At 40.6% G+C, this 25,886-nt stretch overlaps 1 protein-coding gene and 1 long non-coding RNA gene across 2 annotated transcripts in view; one reads left to right on the top strand and one right to left on the bottom strand.

Moving 5' to 3' along the window:
* gas2l1 (growth arrest-specific 2 like 1) overlaps positions 1–25,886 on the bottom strand; it is a 69,920-nt gene that overhangs the window by 17,178 nt on the left and 26,856 nt on the right. Inside the window, exon 3 of the mRNA XM_007228771.4 lies at positions 6,533–6,640. Coding sequence (XP_007228833.3) covers positions 6,533–6,640 — 108 coding nt within the window. The remainder of the gene's footprint in view (positions 1–6,532; positions 6,641–25,886) is intronic.
* LOC125786942 (uncharacterized) lies at positions 4,501–4,895 on the top strand. The gene is made up of 3 exons (XR_007428922.1): positions 4,501–4,538; positions 4,742–4,809; positions 4,880–4,895. It is a non-coding gene; the product is annotated as an uncharacterized LOC125786942 (long non-coding RNA).

Consider the following 25,886-nt stretch of genomic DNA (forward strand, 5'->3'; position numbering starts at 1 on the left):
CAATATATACCCTACCTATAGCTACATATCTATATATATCTATATCCATCTATACCTGTACTCATACCTATATCCATAACCTATACCCATCTATATCCATACATATACCATCTACTGTATATCCTTTAGTATACCATCTATATCTATCTATATCCATACCTATATCTATCAACATCTAATATATCTATCTATAGCTATACCTTTGCCCCTCTATATCCATATATATCTTTCTATATCCAAACCTATATCCATCTATTTCTGTCTATATCCATGTCAATAGGCTATGTTCATACCCTAGGCGTTATTCATTCATAGTCATATTAACATAAGCTATAACCATCTATATCTATACTAGGGCTGGCCCGAATAGCGTTTTTTGAGCTCCGGATATTCGGCACTGATTCGAAGCGAATATTCGAATATTCGTTTTTTTTAAAAAGAGGTAAAAAAAAAAAAAAAAAAAAGCAAATCACGGCCCCTTTAATCCACTGGAAAATGTTCAATTTGCTCTGACCGACGAGACATATTCACCCCGGATTTTTGGTGTTTTTATCCCGGATTTTTGTGTTTTCACCCCATATTTTTTCTGTGTTTTTATCCCGGAATTTCTGCTGCCCTACACCGCGGCTTATCCGCTGCGTAAGCAGGCTAGGAGGCTGCTGCACGGTTTCTCCGCTGCGCAAGCCAGCCCAGTAAATTGCTGTTTGTGTTTTCACACTTAGGCTATTTGCTTAAAAAAAACAAACAAAAAAAACGTTTGTTCAGGAAGTATTTTATATTCTTAAACATTGTTGATTATATTAGAGGACAGTCATTGTAAACTGTACTTGGTCTATTTCGGTTAAAGGATCGTGCAGGGCATAGCCGTATTACTGATTTTGTATTTTTGCACTTGGGCTATAAGCTCAATATTAAATATTTCGTTTGCTTAGAAATTATTTTATATTTTTAAACCATTTTAAATTATATTAGATAAGAGGAAATTCGTTCAGACATCATTTTTGTAGGCCAGGCTTTTGTAACCGATTTAGCCCCTACTGTTGCCACATTACCCCTTACGTTTTATTATATAAATCAGTTTCGAAGAGCCTGCATTTTTTTTATCATGTATAATAGAGGTCTGCGCGAGATTTTTAAACCCACTCTTCCACGCTCCGAGTTTCTGTCTCGTTACCGCGCCGCAAAAAAATTGCTTCTTTTAATCCCGCGCCCGCCCGCCACATACACATTTCTGCCGCTCCCGCCCCACGTTCCTAATATAAATTAAATAAACTACATTTAATGCTTCAAATTTACTTATATATTTATTAAAACAGCAGCGCTGAATAGTGTGGTCCCGTTCCTTACCCCAGTCCAAACACCATCGGTGTGTGCGTGTGTGTGTCGGTCCATCCTGCGCGTTGAGAGTTTTCTTTAGGTTTTTTTTTTTACAATTATTACAGTTTTCTTAACTATTTATTAATTTGCTCCCGCATCGTCTGGATTAAACTCCCGCTCCAGCCAATAACAGTTCAGTTCTGTCCCACGCGCAAGATATTCTGACGGGACCCGCGAGAACAGAAGTGGTTAGAGTGAGGTGGAACTCTGGAAAGGAGAAAAAAAACGAATATCCGAATACCAAAATTAAAAACCGAATACCTACTCAACGAACGAATATCCGAATACCCGAATATTCGGGTCCAGCCCTAATCTATACCCATCCATAACCATACTTATACCTATATCCATACACTATATATATATACATATATATATATATATATATATATGTATATATATATATATACATATATATATTAGGGCTGCCACGATTAGTCGACTAGTCACGATTATGTCGACTATAAAAATAGTCGACGACTAATTTAATAGTCGATTAGTCGTTTTTTTTTTTTCTTTGTTTTTCTCTCCAAACTGCTGCGACTGCCTTTCTGTCCTGGACGCACATGCGCAGTAGTGGAAACCGGGGTAGGTAGTGGACGACATCTCAGGACATTATACAGACAGGCTCTGGTTTCATGGCTACCCCGCTACAGAACTCAAAAGTGTGGGATCACCAAGAAAATAAAAGTGAAACGCGTGCAATGCAATATCTGCAATGAAGAACTTGCCTTCCTCGGCAGCACAACCGCGATGCACGAGCACCTGAAAAGGAGGCATGTTGTGGCTGATTAAATGACGAAGAAGCTAAATTGCTATTTAGCTGCTAAAATTAGCGTAAACAGAGCGTTAACTTAGTACTTAACTTACTCATCTTGATAGCTTTAAAACAGAGGTCACTAATAGGCGGACCGCGATCCGGATCCGGACCCAGACGTCGTCACAAATGCCGGCCCAAACCGATAAACTACAGAGAAGGATTTCATTCTGACAGTGGCTTCTGTTTTCAGTGCTTTTCGGTGCAGTAAACTCACAGATCAGTCATGTGTGGTGTAAAATCACCAAACGCTCTCCTCTGCCAATCAGATCTGTGCAGACCGCTGCCCTGTGTACGGTAATGTACACAATATCTGGACAGAGAGGCATTTTTTATTAATATACTTTTTTTTCATAATAGTTCAAACAACCTCACGGTTGAGATGTTTCATAAATGCCAGTGCCTTCTCCTTATTTTACACAGTTGTTTACACTTTATGCTAAACAGTAAAATAATTGTCTGTTACAACAAGCTGCATATTTCATTAAAGGTTTAATGAACTATGATTTTAATTGTTTTTATTTTTAGTTAGCATATAGCTGAAATCTAATGTTGGTTGTATAATAGCAGCTGCATTCTATTGTGATAAACTGTGTTTTATATTCAATTAACGTATGATCCGATTAGTCGACTAATCATAAAAAATAATCGGTGATTAGTCGACTATAAAAATAATCGTTTGTGGCAGCCCTAATATATATATATATATATATGCATCCATATACAATTATATAATAACATCCATCTATCCATATCTGTTTATATTCATCCATACATTCCATTCCCTTCCCTTCCCTTCCATATCCATCCACATCAATAATAGTTAATACCAATGTCCAATCTATAGTTAATATATTTAAATAAAATATATTATTAATATAATAATATTGATATTTAAACACTGAAATATTATTCGATTCATCTACTCATTCACACATTCTCACATCCTTTCACATCACATCCATTCACACACACACACACACACACACACAATAGCAGCACTGCAGATCAATGGAGATGCAGATAATACAAGAGGGGGCAACATGCTGGGCAGCTGGGCAGTAGATCTTAGACCCACACACACACACACACACACACACTCATATTCTCACACACACTCACACACACACACACACACACACACAATCCTATGCTCACACACACACTCACAATTACGTAACATTACTTTTGGGCACCCCACTCCGCCTGCTCATTATCATGACAACACACTATTATTAAGCTGGAACACACACACACACACACACACACACACACACACACACTCACTCCACCACTCCTATCAGTCTATTCTCTCTCTCTCTTTGATGAAGAGAAAGTGTGTGTGTGTGTGTGAGTGTGAGTGTGTGTGTGTGTGTGTGTGTGGGCTCTTGGCTGTGAAACGCTGTACAGGGGTGTTTCCTGTTGAGTGTGTGAGTAGTATGGGGTCTGTGCTGCTGGAGGATGATGACACACACACACACACACACACACACACACAGACACACACACACACACACACACACAGACACACACAGCCCAGCCCTGGTGTGAAACAATGAACATGAAATTATGACATGCTGATATCATCACTGATTACAGCAGAGCCTCCAGCCAATTCAGTTCCCAACACAGTATGAATCATCCACACACACACACACACCTACATCATCTATACAACAATAACAATATAACCACAGCTATTATTCTGTATATATACTGCAGGTAAGGGTCTCCAGTCTGAGCCTGAGGTTGTGTCGGAGCTGAGGTGGTGTCGGAGCTGAGGTTGTGTCGGAGCTGAGGTGTAGTCGGAGCTGAGGTGGTGTCGGAGCTGAGGTGGTGTAGGAGCTGAGGTGGTGTCGGAGCTGAGGTTGTGTCGGAGCTGAGGTGGTGTCTGAGCTGAGGTGGTGTTGGAGCTGAGGTGGTGTCGGAGCTGAGGTGGTGTAGGAGCTGAGGTGGTGTCGGAGCTGAGGTTGTGTCAGGGCTGAGGTGGTGTCGGAGCTGAGGTGGTGACGGAGCTGAGGTGTGTCGGAGCTGAGGTTGTGTCGGAGCTGAGGTTGTGACGGAGCTGAGGTGGTGTCGGAGCTGAGGTTGTGTCGGAGCTGAGGTTGTGTCGGAGCTGAGGTTGTGTCGGAGCTGAGGTGGTGTCGGAGCTTAGGTGGTGTCTGAGCCTGAGGTTGTGTTGGAGCTGAGGTTGTGTCTGAGCCTGAGGTGGTGTCGGAGCTGAGGTTGTGTCGGAGCTGAGGTGGTGTCGGAGCTGAGGTGGTGTAGGAGCTGAGGTGGTGTCAGAGCTGAGGTTGTGTCGGAGCTGAGGTGGTGTCGGAGCTGAGGTGGTGTCGGAGCTGAGGTTGTGTCGGAGCTGAGGTGGTGTCGGAGCTGAGGTGGTGTCGGAGCTGAGGTGGTGTAGGAGCTGAGGTGGTGTCGGAGCTGAGGTTGTGTCGGAGCTGAGGTTGTGTCGGAGCTGAGGTGGTGTCTGAGCTGAGGTGGTGTCGGAGCTGAGGTGGTGACGGAGCTGAGGTGTGTCGGAGCTGAGGTTGTGTCAGAGCTGAGGTTGTGTCGGAGCTGAGGTGGTGACGGAGCTGAGGTGGTGTCGGAGCTGAGGTTGTGTCGGAGCTGAGGTGGTGTCTGAGCCTGAGGTTGTGTTGGAGCTGAGGTTGTGTCTGAGCCTGAGGTGGTTTCGGAGCTGAGGTTGTGTCGGAGCTGAGGTTGTGTCGGAGCTGAGGTGGTAACGGAGCTGAGGTGGTAACGGAGCTGAGGTGGTAATGGAGCTGAGGTGGTAACGGTGGTGTTGTACCCACCCAGGCTATATCCATCTATATGCATGCAAATACTCTAAGGTGCTAAGGTGGTTTCGGAGCTGACCATATCTAGTATAGGTTGGTAAGGGTTACGAGCACAGTGACAGAGGTGTAGAGTTGAGATTGTTAGGGAGCTGAGACAGTTGCGGAGCTAATAAAAGTTAGGGAGCTGAAATGGTTGCAGAGCTGAGCATGCCCAGTGTGTTAGTAAGTGTTAATAGCAGTGTAGCAGAAATGTTTGCGGAGCTAATACAGTTGCGGAGCTGAAATGGTTGCGGAGTTGAGATGGTTAGTAAGGGTAACAGTAAAGAGGCAGAGTTGGCTGTAGAGCTGAGATAGTTAAGGGGCTGAGACAGTTACGGAGCTGAGCTTGCCAGGTGTTAATAGCACTGTGGCAAAAATGTTTGCGGGGCTTATACAGTTGTGGAGCTGAGATGGTTGCGGAGCTGAGATGGTTAAGGTGCTGAGACAGTTACGGAGCTAAAAGGTTTGCAGAGCTGAGATGGTTGCGGAGCTGAGATGGTTTGGATCTGAGACGGTTGCAGAGCTGAGACAGAGAGCTGAGACGGTTAGAGAGCTGAGACGGTTATAGAGCTGAGATGGTTGTGAAGCTGAGACAGTTACGGAGCGGAGATGGTTAGTAAGAGTTAACAGCAAAGAGGCAGAGTTGGCTGTAACACTGAGATGGTTAGGGGACTAAGACAGTTGTGGAGCTGAGATGGTTGCGGAGCTGAGCATATCTGATGTGTCATTAATGGTTAAGAGCAAAGTTGCAGAAATGAATGTACAGCTGAGATGGTTACGGAGCTGAGCTGGTTACGAAGTTGAGGTGGTTAGTAAGGGTTAACAGCAAAGTCGCAGAAATGAGCTGAGATGGTTGCGGAGCTAAGCTGGTTACGGAGTTGAGGTGGTTAGTAAGAGTTAACAGAACAGTAGCACAGAAACTAACTCAGCTAAGATTCAGACGATGACCTTCAGGCTTCAGTGAGATAAAGTCAGGAGAGGAAATGACATAGGCCTCTATTTCTGTTTACAATGTTCATATGAACAGGCGTGGTGGAGTCTGAATAGAGCACAATAACACACACACACACACACACTACGTCTCCATCTACACAATAATACACACACCCACCCACCCACACCGCCTCCATCCACACAATAACACACCCACCCACTGTGCCGTCACCCAACTGTAAACACCATTCAGAGCTCAGAATGACTGATTATCAGTATAAATCATTATCAAAGCCTCACTTCTAATTATAGACCTGCAGGGGCTTATGGGAATTCCCTTTAGTACACACACACAAACACACACACACACACAATAAATAACACACTTCATTATTGGCCTTCTAGGCCTGGGTTCATCATAATCTACATCCACATAAACTCTGGTTCATCCTGCCGAGACCAACTTCTAAACTAAACAGCTCCGTACCATTATCCCCCCTCTACCAAACTTTACACTCGGCACAATGCAGTCAGACTGGTCCAATCGTATTGCCAGATAAAGAAATGCGAGTGAGGAAGATCTTACCCTGATGAAGATGAGCGCGCTGGAGTCACCCACTTTGTATTTCCCATCAGACACCTTGGTCATGGGGAACTGGGACGGACACGAGCACTGACCCAGGATCTCCCGTACCTGCACACAGACAATACACACAAATAATCAATAATCACACATTATATATTATGCTTTATGTACATAAATACATATAATACATATACCAAATGCATATTACATGTATAATCAAGAGGAAGATGGATGATCACAAGCCATCAAACCACCAAACTGAACTGCTTGAATTTTTACACCAGGAGTAAAGCAGCATAAAGTTATCCAAAAGCAGTGTGTAAGACTGGTGGAGGAGAACATGATGCCAAGATGCATGAAAACCAGGATTATTCCACCAAATATTGATTATTTCTGAACTCTTAAAACTTTATGAATATGAACTTGTTTTCTTTGCATTATTTGAGGTCTGAAAGCTCTGCATCTTTTTTTGTTATTTCAGACATTTCTCACTTTCTGTAAATAAATGCTCTAAATGAGAATATTTTTATTTGGAATTTGGGAGAAATGTTGTCTGTAGTTTATAGAATAAAACAACAATGTTCATTTTACTCAAACATAAACCTATAAATAGCAAATTCAGAGAAACTAATTCAGAAACTGAATTAGCTGTATATATATACAGTATGTGTCTGTATGTAATAGTTTTATGCCCCATCTGTATTATATATCAGAATCTGTCAACAGCGTCTCATCAGGTTGAGAATATAATTGAGTTCTGATGAGAGAGAGCTGAGTCACAGCCCTCATCTCCCATACACAGGGTGTGTGTGTGTGTGTGTGTGTAAGTGTGTGTGTGTGTGTGTGTGTGAGAGTGTGTGTGTTTAGGGATGGTAAGGCAGGTTTTTACAGCACTGTTGGGTGGGATGCAAACCTCAACATTACACTACTCTCTCTCTCTCTCTCTCTCTCTCTCTCTTTCTTTGTCCTCTTTTTCCCTGTACCAGTCTCTCTCGCTCTGCTGGAACTGGTGTATACTTTGATGTTATTCTGGGATGTTCTCTCTCTCTCTGAGTCAAAGGCGTGTGCCCACACGTCAACAGAGAGACAGAAAGAGAGAGAGAGAGAGAGAGAGAGAGAGAGAGAGAGAAAGCTTACCCTCCTAATAAACAGTAACTATCCAGCCTAGAACTAAAGACTACAGTTATAATGTATATTTAATTCAATATATATTTAATTCAGTACATTCAAATAACTTCAGTTCAGTTCAGTTCAGGTAATTCAGATCAGATTTACCCAATTCAATTCCATTGCCTGGATGTAACTGCATAATAAACATGCATGGAAAAAAACTAGTACAGGATCAACACAGGACTATCACAGGTCTATTACAGAACCACCACAAAACTATTACAGGATCAACACAGGACAATTACAGGATCAATTTAGGCCCACCACAGGACTAGTACAGGATCAACACAAGACTATTACAGGACTAGAACAAGACCAGATATTGTTTGCCCACCACTCCACCCTGCACACCAACATGCAGTTCCAAGAAGGTGTTTCTAATAAAATGGCCAGTGCCTTTACAAAACATTGGCTTTTCTGAAGCACATGTTCCAGCACCACACACACCATCAGAAAAATAAACTGCCAATGTAAACGTGCCAAAATAAAGCATCAAAAGAAAACGGCAAAATAAAAGTGTAAGATGACACTTAAATAAATAACAATGGCAAAATAAAAGCATTAAAATTATACACAGATATAAAAAGAGGTAATAAAAGCACCCAACTAAAAAACACCAAAAATTAAAGTGTCAAAATAAAAGTTTTTTTGTGTGTGTGTGTGTGTGTGTGTGTTGGTGATTTTTCCACATTATTGCAGGGCTGGATGATGGTGGAGCTGCAGTTGGGATGTTCTATAATTAGCCTCTCTTTAATAACCACTTAAGCTGACAGTTATACCCTCACATAAACACCGCTGAGCCTGTCTGACCCACACACACACTATACACACACACACACACTATACACACACACACTGCAAACACACACACTGCAAACACACACACTGCTGTAATTTCCCAACAGCAGAAAAGTTACCATGCCCACCTACACCAGCTCTCTCTCTTATATATATATACATTCTCTCTGTCTCTCTCTCCCTGTCTCTCTCTCTCTCTCTCTCTCTGTGTGTGAGCAGTAGACAGACGGTGAGTTAGTGGAAAGATATATGGGGGGGGGGGGGCTCGGCCGCCGCTGTGACTCTCTTTCCTTTTACAGAAACGCCTTTTCCCTAAAACACTCGTTCACTCAACCACCTCATTCAGTACATCTGTCTCTAAAGCAGCTGCTCTTTATATTTTATCAATTTGTTTTTGATGAATAGACCAATAGAAATGTTTTAAAATTATACATGGACTAAAAAGGTCCAGTTCAATAATGCAACCTCTTTTAGAGTCTTTCAACTGAGTAAAAAACTGGGTCTCTGTGTGCACAGTAGAGTCATAGTGTCTAGTAGTCAACGGTCTCTCACCAGGAGGTGCACTACCCAAACGTAGGCTAATGCTAGTGCTGCTCCAGCAGTGCTATAGCTGGGGTTAGCAGCAGCAGACTACAGGTTTAAGGTTCGTGGTTGAGGTAAGACGTAGGGTAGCCTGCTGCTTATCCCAGCTAGCACTGCTGGAGCAGCATTAGCATTAGCCGTTAACTTCCCTGAGGGCTAGCTTTTTCGCTGCCTTTAGAATATATATATACACAAACACACACAGTAGTGTATGTGAAGAAAGAGGGATGGGGTAAAAGGACGACTGTAGAGAGATAAACAGAAAGAGAGATCAGGATGGGTGGGGCGTTTCTCTCAGGAGAAAAACTTCTAACAGGTTTATCAGCGTAACACACACACACACACACACACACTCAACATTTACAACTTCCATCTGTTCTAATCTCTCTCTCTCTCTCTTTCTGTCTCTATGTCTCTCGACCTGTCTCTTCCTCACTGTAAAGAGAATAAAGTCCTGGTGTTTCTCCAGGTCCAGAGTTTAGAACCTGCTTTAAAAATAAAATCACTGCAGATTCATACTGGATAAATTCATGGTGGATCTGTGCGGAGCTGAATGATCTGAGATCAGTTAGCGTATCTCCGTGCTGGGTGTTATCTGAGAGTCTGGGCGTCTGTCTGCAGTGGCTAATCGCTGGCGTTTCCTCTGAGAGGGGAGACGGGTACGCAGGAGGAAACAGGGCATCAGAAGAGAGATAGCAGCTGCATGTGGGTCAGATCCATCACTCAGTATCAGCTGCTGCTGGTACCCATCTGTACTGACCTGAGATCAGCTCCCGCAGCTGCTGTATAGCGCTTACAGTAGCTAAAAAAGGTCTCCTTCTGCTAAAATCCTCTTTTTCTTGTTGTTTGTGAAATACAGCAGGTCTCTCTGAGTTGTTTATGATGCTGCACATGATGAAACTTTTCCTCAAACTCTTCCTCGTTGTCTGCAGCAGCTAGTAACAGAAAATATTCAGAAAAAAAACGAGTCGATCAGGAAAAGCACCGTGTCTACATCAACCCGTGAATTAGTATTCATGGCCCCGCCCACCTTGACTCAGGACTGCCCACAGGCAGAGCTGAAGCCGAGCAGCAGAAGAGCCGACACGGTCTCTCGTCAGCTAAAGAGCTTACAGCTCTGTTTACACCAGCTAGTTAGCGTTAGCTATCTTGGGTAAGTAACTTTAGGTTTAAATCGGATCTCCAGTTGATTCTGCGTTTTACTGAGACCTTAAATAAACATTAGGGAAGCACGGTTTGACAAGGTAGCAGAACTCGACAGAACACCGGTCAAAGCAGGCACCGTTCACGTCTGATTTTATGATATAGAGCGTATATATACTCAGGAGCTTCAACATGGTGAGACTGCCCAAGCACAGAATCACCAAGTCTGAAACAATAGTTGCATTAGTAGCGTTAGTTTAGCTAAAAGGCGATGTACATGTTTGCATGTATGAATATTCATGAGCAAGAGCCGAAATCTTGTCTTTCGTCAGAGACCACTAATCCAGTGAACTAAAGCAGGGATAAATAGAAACACCGGAGCACAAAAAAAACCAGCTCACAGGGCTTTCATTCATAAGAGACACAACTAGACATTTAAAAATGAATGAAAAAACAATAAAATGAGACCTTTCACAAAAAATATCAAAACCAGCCTGTCCTAATACCGTGCCATCTAAAAAAAAAAAGATACGACTGGACTCACTCACTCACAATGTTCATTTATATACAATTATTAAGCAAAACTCACTTTTTTCGTGTTTTTGTATTTCCACTTTGGAGCATAAATGCCCATGTAAACACTATAAACACTACAAACACTCCAAATATAAAAAACATCCATCTATCTGTTTTCAGTGAATTAGTTGAAAGAGAATTTTTTGCTTCTATGAGCCGTTTTTTAAGCCCCTCCCTTATTACTGTGATATCACAATAAGGAAACCTGCATAGCTACTCTGGCTCCACCCCTCATCCGTCATAGACCCCCACTGGAGCCACACCCACTTGATCTTCTTGTTGAAGAAATATCATTTTGTTCTGCTGGTTGAGAACCTCAGTACACAGCAGGATTAGCCAGCAGACTTTGTCTGAGGGAGGGATCTGTACTTGGAGAAGAACATGATGCCAAGATGCATGAAAACTGTGATTAAGAACCAGGGTTATTCCACCAAATATTGATTATTTCTGAACTCTTAAAACTTTATGAATATGAACTCGTTTTCTTTGCATTATTTGAGGTCTGAAAGCTCTGCATCTTTTTTGTTATTTCAGACATTTCTCATTTTCTGTAAATAAATGCTCTAAATGAGAATATTTTTATTTGGAATTTGGGAGAAATGTTGTCTGTAGTTTATAGAATAAAACAACAATGTTCATTTTACTCAAACATAAACCTATAAATAGCAAATTCAGAGTAACTGATTCAGAAACTGAAGTGATCTCTTCATTTAATCCAGAGCTGTATATACATATGTGTATATGTGTGTGTAGCTGATCACAGATCAGTGTTTGTAGGAGAACAGCTCGGAGGCGGGTTTGGAAAAATAAGGAACAGTTTCCGCTTTCTGAGAGCCTGAGGGCAAGAGGGAGACAGGAACGTGTTTACAATCACACACACACACACACACACACACACACACACACACACACATACACACACACACAGATTGTGGAGATTTGGTCCAAGAGATCTAGGTCAGTTCATACCAAAACACTGACTACATGCCAATAAAAGCAAAGATATTACACAGAACCATGACTACTACACTCATAGACATTAATACATACTCTAGTTTTTAGTTTTTAATTTTAATTTGAGCCACTTTTATATGTTATACTGAAATATGATACATCTCCAACACGCAGCAATGCAACTTTTTTATCAAGGAGAAGTGAAAATGGAGAACAGCAGTGAGTGAGGGTTTCAGTGGTAAGATATCTCTGTTTTATTAATATTAGATGGCTGCTGCAGCATCAAAGCAAAATAAAAAGCTTAAAAAATTAAGAATAAAGAAATGAAGAGGGCGTGGCTGAATAAGGAGCTCTTTTTACAGTGTTGTTGATAGCTCCTGTGATGTTGGAGCTGAAGGTGAAACCGAAACGTCACGTGAAGCTCTGAACTGTAAGATACAGATCACAAACTAAACAAACTAAAATAAACATCAGATGTGGTGAGAAAATTGCTGTTTATTTACCCAAAAGCGTAGGAGTGGGTTTGTAAAGCCAGTGTAGTGCCGAATTCAGTGCCCCCATCAGGAAAAGCACCCTCTCTCGGGAGCGAGCACCCACGTCTTCTTGGCTTTAACTTTACTTAGAAAATGGAAATACCCAAGATACTGTTTTAAGCTACCCTGATTCATAAGAAATAAGGGAAAAAAGTCACCTGCAGGCTATCCTGAGAGGGGGTGCTTTTCCTGGCGGGGGTGCTGAATTCAGCACCATTGTAGTGCCTAAATCATAGTAGTGCACCCCTGCCATGAAAAGCACCCCCTCTCTGCAGCGTGTATGCACCGTCTTGTTGATAAAAGTGGAGATAATTGCTTTAGCTAACTTTACTTAGAAAAGTGCTTCAGAGAGAGGGTGCTTTTCATGGCGGGGGTACAGATTTTGGTGTGCTTTCAAAATAAAAGTTTATTTTAAAACAAGTTCTGCTTTCTGCCAATGATTTACACCCTGTAGGTCAGGGGTGTTAAGCAGGTTTTTATAATGTGAGATTTAAAGTTTGAACGCTAGGTGTCAGAAAACGGGCCAAAGAGTCTAAAAGCGGAGAGGGTGCGCATTTCTAGTGCAGAAAAACAGGCCAAAGAGTCTAAAAGCAGAGAGGGTACGTATTTCTAGCACAGGAAAACGGGCCAAAAAGTCTAAAAGCGGAGAGGGTGTGCATTTCTAGCGCAGAAAATCGGGCCAAAGAGTCTAAAAGCAGAGAGAGTGCGCACTTCTAGAGCAGAAAATCGGGCCAAAGAGTCTAAAAGCGGAGAGGGTGTGCATTTCTAGCGCAGAAAATCGGGCCAAAGAGTCTAAAAGCGGAGAGAGTGCGCATTTCTAGTGCAGAAAACCGGGCCAAAGCGTCATCATGAAATGAAACATCAATTTGAAAAATCTTAATTTACACAACACTGTCAAAGATAAAGATAGTAAGTCAAGTAAAATGGTGTGTAAATGAAAGTAATCAGGAAAAAGTATTATTTAAAGTGGTATTTTTCATTATTTGTTTTATTACAGTCTGTGGTCCGTGGCCCCCAACAAAAAAGTTTGGACACCCCTGCTGTAGGTTATAAACTACACTGTGAGCCAGTATGAATCTCCTGAATGGTGGTACCGGGTTTATCCGAGGTCAGACCCGCCCGGCCCGGCGCTGAATGTTCAGTAAGAATTGATTCAGGCTGAGAAATGAACCCTGAGTAAATCCGGTTTGTGCAGGAGGGGTATCAGACGACTGGCTGGAGCAGAGCCAACACAAACCACTGTCCCGGGCTGGAGCCTGGAATCTGAGAACGCCCCAGCCCGGCCCGCGGGGGGGTCCGGCACCGGCCCAACATCTTCCTATCTCCTGAAACCCAAACACAACATCACCCCACCTTCCACTGCAGGATCTACTGCTCTGTTACACAACGCCCACACTGATCATGTGATCTACTGATTATAGACAAATCGATAAAGAAGCTAAAGAAAGACTCTTATTTTATAAAGAGTCTGATAGAAATTCACATCAACCCAAATTAGAACTTATAAGCTATAAGTCTTTTAAGGGAAAACCTGAAAAAGATAAAGATAGGAGGATTGTGCATCCTCTCAATGATGGACAACACCCAGTAGAATCTTCATTCATCATTTGTTAGATGTTAATTTTGCTGGATTCACATAGTGAAGTGAAGGTTTTACCTATCCAAAACTGTTGGAGCTTGAAGTCAAACCAACATTGAGTGTTGAAGGATCTTTGACTTTAAATTCCAAGCAAAATCCAACATCTGTTCAATGTTGGGTTTCAACTTCAAAAAACGTAACATCAGCCTAATACTTTGAGAATGATGTCTTAACATCAATCTTATTTTCACAAAGAAGAATTCAACACATGTCTAATGCTAGCGCTTGATGTCAAACCAGCGTTGGTTTCTGATGGATATGTGAGTTTGAATTCCAACCAAAACCCAACGTCTGTTTCACGTAAAAACAATTTAGTTTGACCAATGTTGGGTTTTAAAATCAATACTATTTTCAAGAACAAGAATTCAACATCTGTCTAAAGCTGAAGCTTGATGTAAACCCATTGTTTGTTTCTGATGTGACTTTAATTATCAACCAAATTCTTGATTTGATTGTCAGACAAATGTTGGGTTTCAATATCAACGCTTTTTCCATTTTAACCAAATCTAAATCAAACTTTACTAATGTTGGAGCATGGGTTTGATTTTCAAGCATGAGGTCAACCCAATCATTGTTTGACATTTTGACTTCCATTTCCATTTTGTTCCAAAATTTAACATCAGTCTAATGTTGGAGCATGACTTTAATCCAATGTTGTTTTTGACAGATATGGTTTTGATTCTCAATGTTTTGATGTCACCCAGATTTTTATTTTTCACACAAATTCAAAGTTTGACCAACGTTGGGTTTCAACATCAATCATATTTTTGTTTTCAACAAGAATACAACATCTGTCCGACAAGAATTCAACATCTGTTTGGAGCAGGAGGTTAACCCAACGTTAATTTTTGACTAATAGAAATGACTTCTACTCAGTTCTAACCAAAATTCAACATCTGTACCAACTCTATATTTGTTTTCAACTGAAATGTAACATCTGTCTGATGTTAAGAGTGTTTTAGCTGCTGCAGGGTTTAAATAACTGTGCAGGAATTTAACCCTCTGGAACGGGAGGAAGCAGATTCCTGAACATTCCTGTGTTTTAGGCATTGATCAGTTTTACCAAATTAAAGGATGATGATACGGGTGGGCCGATACGGGGGGGGGGGGGGGGCTGATAAGCAACACAAAGGTCTGCTGTGTTCACACACACACACACACACACTCAGAAACGTGTGTAAACACACTCTAGGCTAATATGTCACTTTGTGTTTGTTCATCAGTAGAACTGAACTCGACACTCATCGACACGCCAACAGATACTTACGGTGCCCTCCATAATTATTGGCACCCCTGGTTAAGATGTGTTCTTTAGCTTCTCATAAATTGAGTTTTGTTCAAAATAATATAGGACCACGATGGGAAAAAAAAGTAAAGTCCAACCTTTAACTCAAGTAAATTTTAAGGGGGAAATTAAATCCCTGACTAAGAAATAATTATTCTTCATAAAATCACCTGTTCCACAATTATTGGCACCCCTAACAATTCTTAGGAAATAAATTTAATAAAAGTATTTCTGTCACTTCTACAGTAGTTTACGAAGTTGATCAGAGTATGTAGGAACATTTAATTAGTAATTCACAACTTCCTGTTTCCCTGGGGTATAAATATGACGCGACACAGAGGCCATTTATCTTCAACATGGGAAAGACAAAGGAACATACCATTCAAGTGAGGCAGATGTGTGTTGACCTTCACAAGTCAGGCAATGGCTACAAGAAAATCGCTACTCGCCTACACCTGTCCGTATCTACTGTCAGAGGAATTATTAAGAAGTTTAAAACAACTGGAACAGTGGTAAACAAGCCTGGACGAGGACGCAAGTTTATTTTGCCACCACGCACAGTGAGGAGGATGATAAGAGAAATAAAAAGTTCTCCAAAGCTCACTGTTACAGAATTGCAACAAATGGTAGCTTCTTGGGGTAACAAAGTCTCCAAAACAACCATCAGGCGCTATCTACATGCCAACAAGCTGTTTGGGAGGCATGCACGGAAGAAACCATTTCTCACTCACAATCATAAACGCAAACGTTTGGAGTTTGCTAAGCGGTACTATGACTTCAACTGGGACCGTGTGCTTTGGTCAGATGAAACAAAGATAGAGCTTTTTGGCAACAAATGCTCTAAGTGGGTCTGGCGTAACACAAGAGCTGAGTATGCAGAAAAGCACCTCATGCCCACTGTGAAATACGGCGGGGGATCAGTGATGCTGTGGGCCTGTTTCTCTTCTAAAGGCCCTGGGAACCTTGTTAGGGTGCATGGCATCATGAATGCTCTAAAATACCAGGACATTTTAAAACAAAATCTGGTGGCTTCTGCCCGAAAGCTGAAGATGGGTCGTCACTGGGTCTTTCAGCAAGATAATGACCCTAAACATGTGGCCAAATCTACACAGAAATGGTTCACCGCACACAGAATCAAGCTCCTCCCATGGCCATCTCAGTCCCCAGACCTCAACCCCATTGAAAAGCTGTGGGGTGAGCTGAAGAGGAGAGTGCAGAGGAGAGGACCCAGGTCGTTGGATGATTTAGAGAGAATGTGCAAAGAGGAATGGTCAAAGATCCCTCTTTCTGTATTCTCCCATCTTGTGAAACATTACAGGAGAAGATTAGGTGCTGTTTTGTTGGCAAAAGGGGGTTGTACAAAGTATTAACATCAGGGGTGCTAATAATTGTGGCACACATGATTTGATGTTAAATAATTATTTCTTAATGTGGGATTTTTTTCCTACTGAATAAATTCACTTGAGTTAAAGGTTGTATTTTACTCTTTTTTTCCCATCGTGGTCCTATATTATTTTGAACAAAACTCAATTTATGAGAAGCTAAAGAACACATCTTAACCAGGGGTGCCAATAATTATGGAGGGCACTGTACATACTGGATACCAGCCAACGGCCACTCTCCACACACACACACACCCCTCACACACACCCCTAAACACCACACACACTCCCGGACCAGCGGATTACCGGCTAATACTACACACACACACACACCTGCCCGTCGGTCACCAAAGCTAATATTGTTCAAACAATATATTGACCCAGGAATTATTACAATGAATGCTATTACTGCAATGTTAAAAGTGTTTTATACCACTGACATCATGTGATTGCCCACATAAGGACACTGCCTACAGGACGCTGCCTACAGGATGCTGCCCACAAGACACTAAGCACAAAATGTGGTCCACAGGATGCTGCCCAAAAGATACTCCCCATAGGACGATGCTCACTGGATGCCATCAACACGTCACTGCCTATAGACGATGCTTATAGGACACTACCTACAGGACGCTGCCCACAGGATGCTGCCCATAGGGTGATTATCACAGGATGCTGCCCACAGGACGATTCTAACAGGATGCTGTCCACAGGACGATGCTCACTGGATGCCATCAACAGGTCGCTGCCTATAGACGATGCTTATAGGACACTACCTACAGGACGCTGCCCACAGGCACTTCCCACAGGATGCTGCCAACAGGACGATTCTCACAGGATGCTGCCCACAGGACGATTCTCACAGGATGCTGCCCACAGGACACTTCCTACAGGATGCTGCCCACAAGACACTGCCCATAGGACGATGCTCACTGGATGGCATCAACAGGTCGCTGCCCACAGGATGATTCTCACAGGATGCTGTCCACAGGATGCAGTCCACAGGACGATGCTCACTGGATGCCATCAACAGGACGCTGTCCACAGGTCACTGCACACAGGATGCTACACCAAGGACACTGACTACAGGACGATGCTTATAGGACACTGCCTACAGAATGCCGTCCACAGGACGCTGCCCACTGGATGCCGTCCACTGGACGCTGCCTATAGACGATGCTTATAGGAGACTACCTACAGGATACTGCCCACAGGGCGATTATCACAGGATGTTGAGCACAGGATGCTGTCCACAGTACGATGCTCACTGGATGCTACACCAAGGACACTGCCTACAGGACAATGCTTATAGGACACTGCCTAAAGAATGCCGTCCACAGGACGCTGCCTATAGACGATGCTTATAGGACACTACCTACAGGACGCTGCCCACAGGACACTGCACAAAAGATGCTGCCTATAGGACCATGCCTACAGGACGCTGCCTATAGGATGATGCTGATAGGCTTACAGGATGCCATTCACAGGATGCTGCCTATAAGACGCCACCCACAGGACGCTGTTGGTGCACCATTCTTAGCCCAGCAGTGACACTGAGGTGTTTAAAAACTCCAGCAGCACTGCTGTATTTGAGCAGTGAGGAACAGGGTGAAATTATTATAGAACTACACAGTGTCCTGTATGATCAGTGGAGCTGATATGATCAGAATAATAGCACAATAATAATACAGTTATACTCTGCAATTAAAAAATATATTTGTTTGTTAAAATATCCTCAGTAAATAAAATATAAATAGAATAAAATGTTTTTTTCTTTCGATAAAAAAGGTAAATGAAAAGTTAATGGTGTAATTATCATTAATGCCTAAACACCCGTAACAAAACACACTCGTCTGGATCAACAGGACCGACCAGCTGAGGCAGACGATCCAAATCAAACCAAACCTGATATAATCTGTTCATTTTCCACTGAACTGAATCAGTGAATGATTAGTTTGCATTGAGTTTCTTAATAGAAAAACACTGATTTAAATCCTGTGCTGTATGACGTATTTAATATGAACTATGCAGTGAATGCAGTGTTTTGAAGTCAGACGTGGGCGTTATTATATATGCACGATAAGTTTAATTTTCCTAAGAAGTCGGATGTCAGAGATTGATGGAATTCGAGTTAAACATTCCTATAATTTTACAATATGTAAAAAACATAAAAAAAAACACTGGTATTTTATAGTACATTTTGGCTGGATTTTTGTTCAATATCAATAAATATTATATATTTATATCAATAAATAATATATTTTTACACATTTCTCATAATTCTATTTTCATTCTTAACATTCACAACAGTACATCACGAGCAGTGGCTTTTATAATGTTCATATGAATATTGGACTTATATTGTATCACAGAATTTACATCCAATATATTGTGATATAAATTGTAGCCCTATGACAAATCCAATCGAAACAATACTTTTGATCATATTGTTTACATTAGCTTTTATGTTCATATATATATACTGGAATTATATTGTAGCACAGAATATATATATATATATATATATATATATATATATATATTGTTATATATATTGTAGCCCTATGACAAATCCAACCAAAACAATACTTTTGACCATATTGTATAAATTAGCTTTTAAATAGACCTTTTCTTAATTATTATTCTTATTATTTATATATTATAACTGTTTTATTATTTGGTTCTGATTGTATTTTTTACACTATTATTATCTTATTTTTAATTCATAGCTTTTAATTAGATCTTATTTATATCTGTCTGGTTTTGACTGTATTTTTATTCTATTATAATTTTCATTCATCTGTTATTTTTTATTTTATTTTATTATTTTTATTTATTTATTAATTTTTATTATTTTGTTTTTATTTTTAAATGTCTTGCTTGCTTGTTGTTATTGTGTGCTTTTTCTTACTCTCGTTTTCTCTATTTAAAGCACTTTGAGCTGCATTTTTATATATAAAAGGTGCTATATAAATAAAGTTTATTATTATTATTATATAATTTATATTAACTAAATATCACACACACACATTTAAAACATATACACACACTGTGGGCTAAAATGTCACTTCATGTTTGTTCATCACTAGAACTAAACTCGACACTTGTCAACAACATGCCATTTCTCTCTCTCTCACACACACACACACACACACACACTCTCTCTCTCGCATCTAAACACACACGCCCAGATCAACAGGACCGACCAGCTTAGGCAGATGATTCAATCAGTTCATTAGCACCAGACCTAAAAACACCATATCTACCATTTGGCAATCCCAAAGCAACACCTTAGCAACCACCTGTAATAAATATAAACACTTAGATTACTACAGCAATAAGATATTGTGGCAACATCACAGCAACAACCCAGCAAGACCAGGGCAAACACATGAAATACATTAGCAACGACTTACCGTAGGAACACCATAGCAACCACCCAGCAAAACTAGAGCAAACATATAGAATACTGTTAGAATACTATAGCAATAATATAGAAACACCACCATAGTAACCACCAAGCAACATCAGAGCAAACACATAGAAAACTATAGCAATAATATGTCATAGGAACACCACAACAACCACCCAGCAACACCAGAAAAAAAACACAAAGAATACTATAGCAATAATATACTGTAATAACACCATAACAACCACCCAGCAACACCAGAGCAAACACAGAGTATATTATAGCAATAATATTCTTTAGCAGCACAGAGCAACCACCCAGCAATACCAGAAAAAACACAAAGAATACTATAGCAATACTATACTGTAGCAACACCATAGTAACCACTGAGCAACACTAGAGAAACACATAAAATACAATAGCAATAACATACTAACAGTTTATTTTTAATCATATTTTGTATTTTATTAAGCCATTTACTATAAGACACCAGTGTTTTTTGGAAATGTTTTTTAAATAGTGTAAAATTATAGGAATGTTTAACTCGAATTCCATCAAACTCCAACATCCGACTTACGAGGAACATGAAACTTATCATGCATATATAATAACGCCCACGTCTGACTTTAAAACACTGCATTCACTACATAGTTCATAATAAATACGTCATTCAGCACAGGATTTAAATCAGTGTTTTTACCACAAAGTAAAAACCATTTAACAGCGCAAATGCTCCATGTTTCATGCAGGAAATAGTTTATTTTTAATCATATTTTGTATTTTATTAAGCCATTACATGTGTTATTTATTGAAGTACATATTAGGATTTTAGTTTAATGAATGGCTTATAACTGAGTTAAAATAGGAAACAATGAAAATAATGCAAAAGCAATGATATAGAAACACTATAGTCACCAACCAGTAACATAGGAGATACATCAAATACTATAGCAATAATATTCTGTAGCGACACCATAGCAACCACCCAGCAACACTAGAGCGAATACTATGGCAATAATATACCATAGCAACGCCATAGTAACAACTGAGCAAGTTTTCTCAGTAATTATGCTTATAACTGAATTAAAATAGGAAATAACGCATAGAATGCTATAGCAATAAAACAGAAACACCACAGCAACCAACCAGCAACACCAGAGACACCTACAATACTATACTGATATAACGCTGGATACTGAACGTTCTGTGGAGCGACAGTAATCCAGTCTTTTAAGGGTTAAAGTGAATCTTAAGATCTCAGACTCTTCCAGTGCTGAAAGGAGCTTTGTTAGCAGTTATAGCCGGAGCTGGAGGGCACATAGCGTTCTGCACCAATCCTCAAAAATAAAAACTCTCACAAGATCATCATCACACAGCTGCACTCAGAGCAGAGAGAGTACAATATCCAGCAGAAAACAGAACAGTACCAGCAGCAGCAGCAGTAAAATACATAATAAATAGTTCAGACTATGAAGGAACACATAAGAAATCATGTAGTAACTTAAAAGTGACAAACAAACCAAAATACTCTTTGCAGCAGAGGCTGGTAATGTCATGTTTTCTTTATTTTGTTGAGTATTTCTTGTTCAATCTGGATTAGAACATTACTCAAATAGAGCTATTCACTACTTTACAACTAATGCTCTCAATAGGGGTGTGCCATATCGTATCATCCGCAATAATATCTCCAACATTTTTAAATATGGTGAACACCATCCAGCCTCCACTTCTCAGAGACAAGCTGGTGAAGATGCATGTGGATCCTCACCTGGTGTCCTGGATCACAGACTACCTCACCTGCAGGCCACAGTACGTGAGGCTCACTGACGGCACATCGGAGACTGTGGTCAGTAGCACTGGAGCACCACAGGGGACTGTGCTCTTCCCCTTCCTCTTCACTCTCTACACATCAGACTTCCAGTACAACTCTGAGATGTGCCATCTGCAGAAATTCTCGGATGACACTGCCATCGTTGGGTGTGTGAAGGGTGGTCAGGAGGAGGAGTACAGGAGACAGGTGGATGACTTTGTTGCTTGGTGTCGACTGAACCAACTGCAGTTGAACATATCCAAGACCAAGGAGATGGTGGTGGACTTCCGTAGGTCTGGACCACCCTTGCAGCCAGTCTCCATCGAGGGGGTTGATGTGGAGACAGTAAAGACCTACAAGTACCTTGGTCTGCAGCTGGACAACAAACTGGACTGGTCAACAAATACAGACACCCTGTACAGGAAGGGACAGAGCCGGCTCTATTTCCTGAAGAGACTGCGGTCCTTTAACATCTGTAAGAAGCTTCTGCAGATGTTCTACCAGTCAATCATGGCCAGCATTCTCTTCTACGCTGTGGTGTGCTGGGGAGGCAACATGAAGAGGAGAGATGCATCGCGGCTGGAGGAGCTGGTCAGGAGGGCCGGGGCAGTGGTTGGAATGGAGCTGGACTCTCTGGTTACAATAGCTGAGAGAAGGACTTTGGATAAACTGCTTTCTATCATGAACAATGATAGTCACCCACTTCACACCACCATCATGAAGCAGAGGAGTGTGTTCAGTGGCAGACTGCTGTCACAGAGCTGCACAACAGACAGACTCAGAAAATCCTTCATCCCCAGAGCCATCAGACTCTTTAACTCCTCCCATCGGGGACGGGATGCTGCTGACGACTGAGTTTAATCCAGTTTAATCCAGTCACACCACATGGACATTATTCAGCCACTTAATTATTTACACTAACACTTCCCCAACCTCGCTTACATTCAAGTACACTTTACTCATGATTGTGTATTCATATATTCACATTCTCTTTTTAGAACTATATTTGTTACAGATGCATATTTATATTTATATTATATTTCTCTGTGACATCAGGCACTTTCATAATCAATGTCATTGCACATTGCACTTTACTCTGTTAATTATTTAATTATTTAATGACCATTAGCAACATCTACTGCACTGCTCTGTTTACAGATATATCTTACCTTGTATAGTACTTTTTATATAGCCTTATATTTCTTTCTACTCTTCTGTGTTTTAATTTATGTTTGAATATGTTTCTTATTGTATTGTGTTGTTGCTGCTGGATGCCTACATTTCCAACAGGATAAATGAAGTATCCATCCATCCATCCATCCATCCATTCATCCATCCATCCACCCCTAATTATCACACCAGGGATCTACTTTTACTTTTTTACTGTTTTTAGCAAAAAAAAAATTCACACTGTTCTCATTACCCATTATATATCTACTAGAGACAGATTTTATCTGTCCAGTATCATTTATTTTACTTTAATCCTGGATATATGGAGATATTTGGAGTGCATTATTATTATCATGATATTCTGGATCACTGACTTCTGATACAAATCTAATAAAATTCTTGTATTTTTTAATATCTCAGTTAGGGGTGTGCTGTATCATATCACATCACATCATATCATATCATATGCAATAATAAAATTTAAATTTCATTTTGTTGCAGTAGCGTATTTTTGAAATAATTTGTTTAATTAATTGTTTTGTCATATCGCCAAGAGTATCGTTATTGCAAAAATACCACAAAATATTGTGATATTATTTTAGGGCCATATCGCCCACCCCTAGCTCCTTAACACATTAAGAGGCAAGAAACTGAAGTAATTAACTCTTGATGAGTTCAGCACAGCTGTTAACTGAAAGCCTGAATTCCAGGAGACTCTACCTCATAAAGCTGACTGAGACAATCCAGCAGAGTTGTGAAAAACTGATCATCTAAACAAGAGAAAACATATTCTGGTTTGTTTAACACTTTTTTTGTTTACTAAATAATTCCAGATGTTTTCCTCATAGTTTGAATAAAGTTTAGTATTAATCTACAATACAGAACATTTTAAATAATGACAAAACACTGCATTTAAGGTGTGTCCAAACTTTTGACTTAAAATCAGGTCTGATTAACATTAAGAGATGGTAAATGTTAACTGCTGGACACTATAAACAGGATGAGAATCAGGTGACACTCCAGTTTTAATCTGATATAAAATTCAGCAGCACCATAATGACCCTAAACGCATCACGCCGATACCGGCAGCCGGCCAGAATCATAAAGTAGGCTAATCCTCCGCTGCTTAGCATTCCCATCATGCAACAGGAGCATTACTGAATCAATTCCTCCTATCTCAGCATCAATAAAACATCAATAAAACAAAATCCTACAGCATAACGAGGTCATAACAGTTTAAACAGGCCAGAGGGTCAGAGGGTCAGTGGACTGACAGCACGCTCAGCAGTCTGCACATGGAGACGAGTCCTGCTTTAATCTTCATTACAGGAACTTTAATAAACCAACATTACGTTAAAATATCTTGCAACCAGTGCGCTCTTTCAGCAGGACAATGCTCGTCCACACACTGCTGCTGCTGCATCTGCATCTCAAGAGCTTTTTACCTTAGACTAGAAGATACTATACAATGTCCAGCTGCTGCATCTCCAATAAAAGACCACTTAAAAATGATGAGTTTCTCTGATTTTAACAAATTAAAAACCTCTGGAATATAATCAAGAGGAAGATGGATGATCAGTGTTGGGAAGTAACGGATTACATGTAACGGCGTTACGTAATCAGATTACAAATTATAAGTAACTGTAATCCGTTACAGTTACTGCTTCAATAAATGGTAATCAGATTACAGTTACTCTGCTAAAATTAAAGGATTACATTGCGGTACTTTCCTATTTTTTTGCTCTTCCAACACTGACAAAACGCAAATAACATTTTGCGGTGAATCGCTCTGATATGACAGGGAACTGTCTGCCCCTCGTCCCATCTCGCTGCACACACACACACACACACACACATACACACACACACACAGAGGAGGGGCAGACAGCGGCTCCCCACACACAACGAGACGAAATTAATTGACATTTTGGTCAACGAATAAAAACGAGACGAAAATTTTGGCAGGGACGAAATCCAATCAGAACTGATTTAGTTCTGTGAAAGGTAGGGACCAGTTAGGAAGAGATCCAATCACTGCTACTTTAGCGAAGGTGGAGAGGCGGGACAAGCGGGGTACTCATCCAATCAGTACCTGTTTTTCCTGCAGTAGCACCGCGCGCTCAGTTACAAACCCGGGAATTAAACTGTCGTTACGGAGCTCGACTGGAAGTTAACTCGACAGTGTTCAGCAGGGAGAGACAGAGAGGGCCGATATATTTCTCCTTTGACGTCGCGAAAAACAAGATAACGTGTAAACCGTGTGGAGCGACTCCATCTCCGGTAAAAAACACCACTAATCTTTCAGCTTCTGCAGACCAGAGTCACACAGATCTCCATGCAGAGATCCGCGTTTTAATACTGATGTTATTTCATGAGCTGATGGGGTGTTTAACTCGGCAGTGCACTAAAACACAGAACTGATACAGAACTCACTCATTAAGATCAGATCATCTGTTTAGTCTCACAGTGGGAAAGATATAGCTAGTGTTAAAGCAGGAACAGGTCAGAAAGAAACTCAATAATATATCCAAAATAAAACAATAAAATACGTGAATCTATGAACCCAAAAGTCTGTGTAAATTCCTTACAGCACTTTCTCATAAGTTTCTCACTTTAACTCATGAAGTCTCTCAGTACATCCTGAGAGCATCTCTACAAGACAGTGTGTGAAGGTGTGTTTTTGATCTCATTTATAGACTGTAGCTCCAGTAGGTGTGCTGGGTTAGTGCTGGAGATAAAACTAGATCATTTAAAAGCTGTTTTTGCATCTACAGCTCTGTTTAAACTATAATTTAACTATTCAGTTGTTTTATGACCTGATTTCTAGAGCAAAATTTTAAATGTAAAATATATATAGTCACACACCTATAATAATAATAATAATAATAATAATAATAATA

This window comes from Astyanax mexicanus, chromosome 22, assembly GCF_023375975.1.
Source record: "Astyanax mexicanus isolate ESR-SI-001 chromosome 22, AstMex3_surface, whole genome shotgun sequence".
In the NCBI taxonomy this organism is placed as follows: domain Eukaryota; kingdom Metazoa; phylum Chordata; class Actinopteri; order Characiformes; family Acestrorhamphidae; genus Astyanax; species Astyanax mexicanus.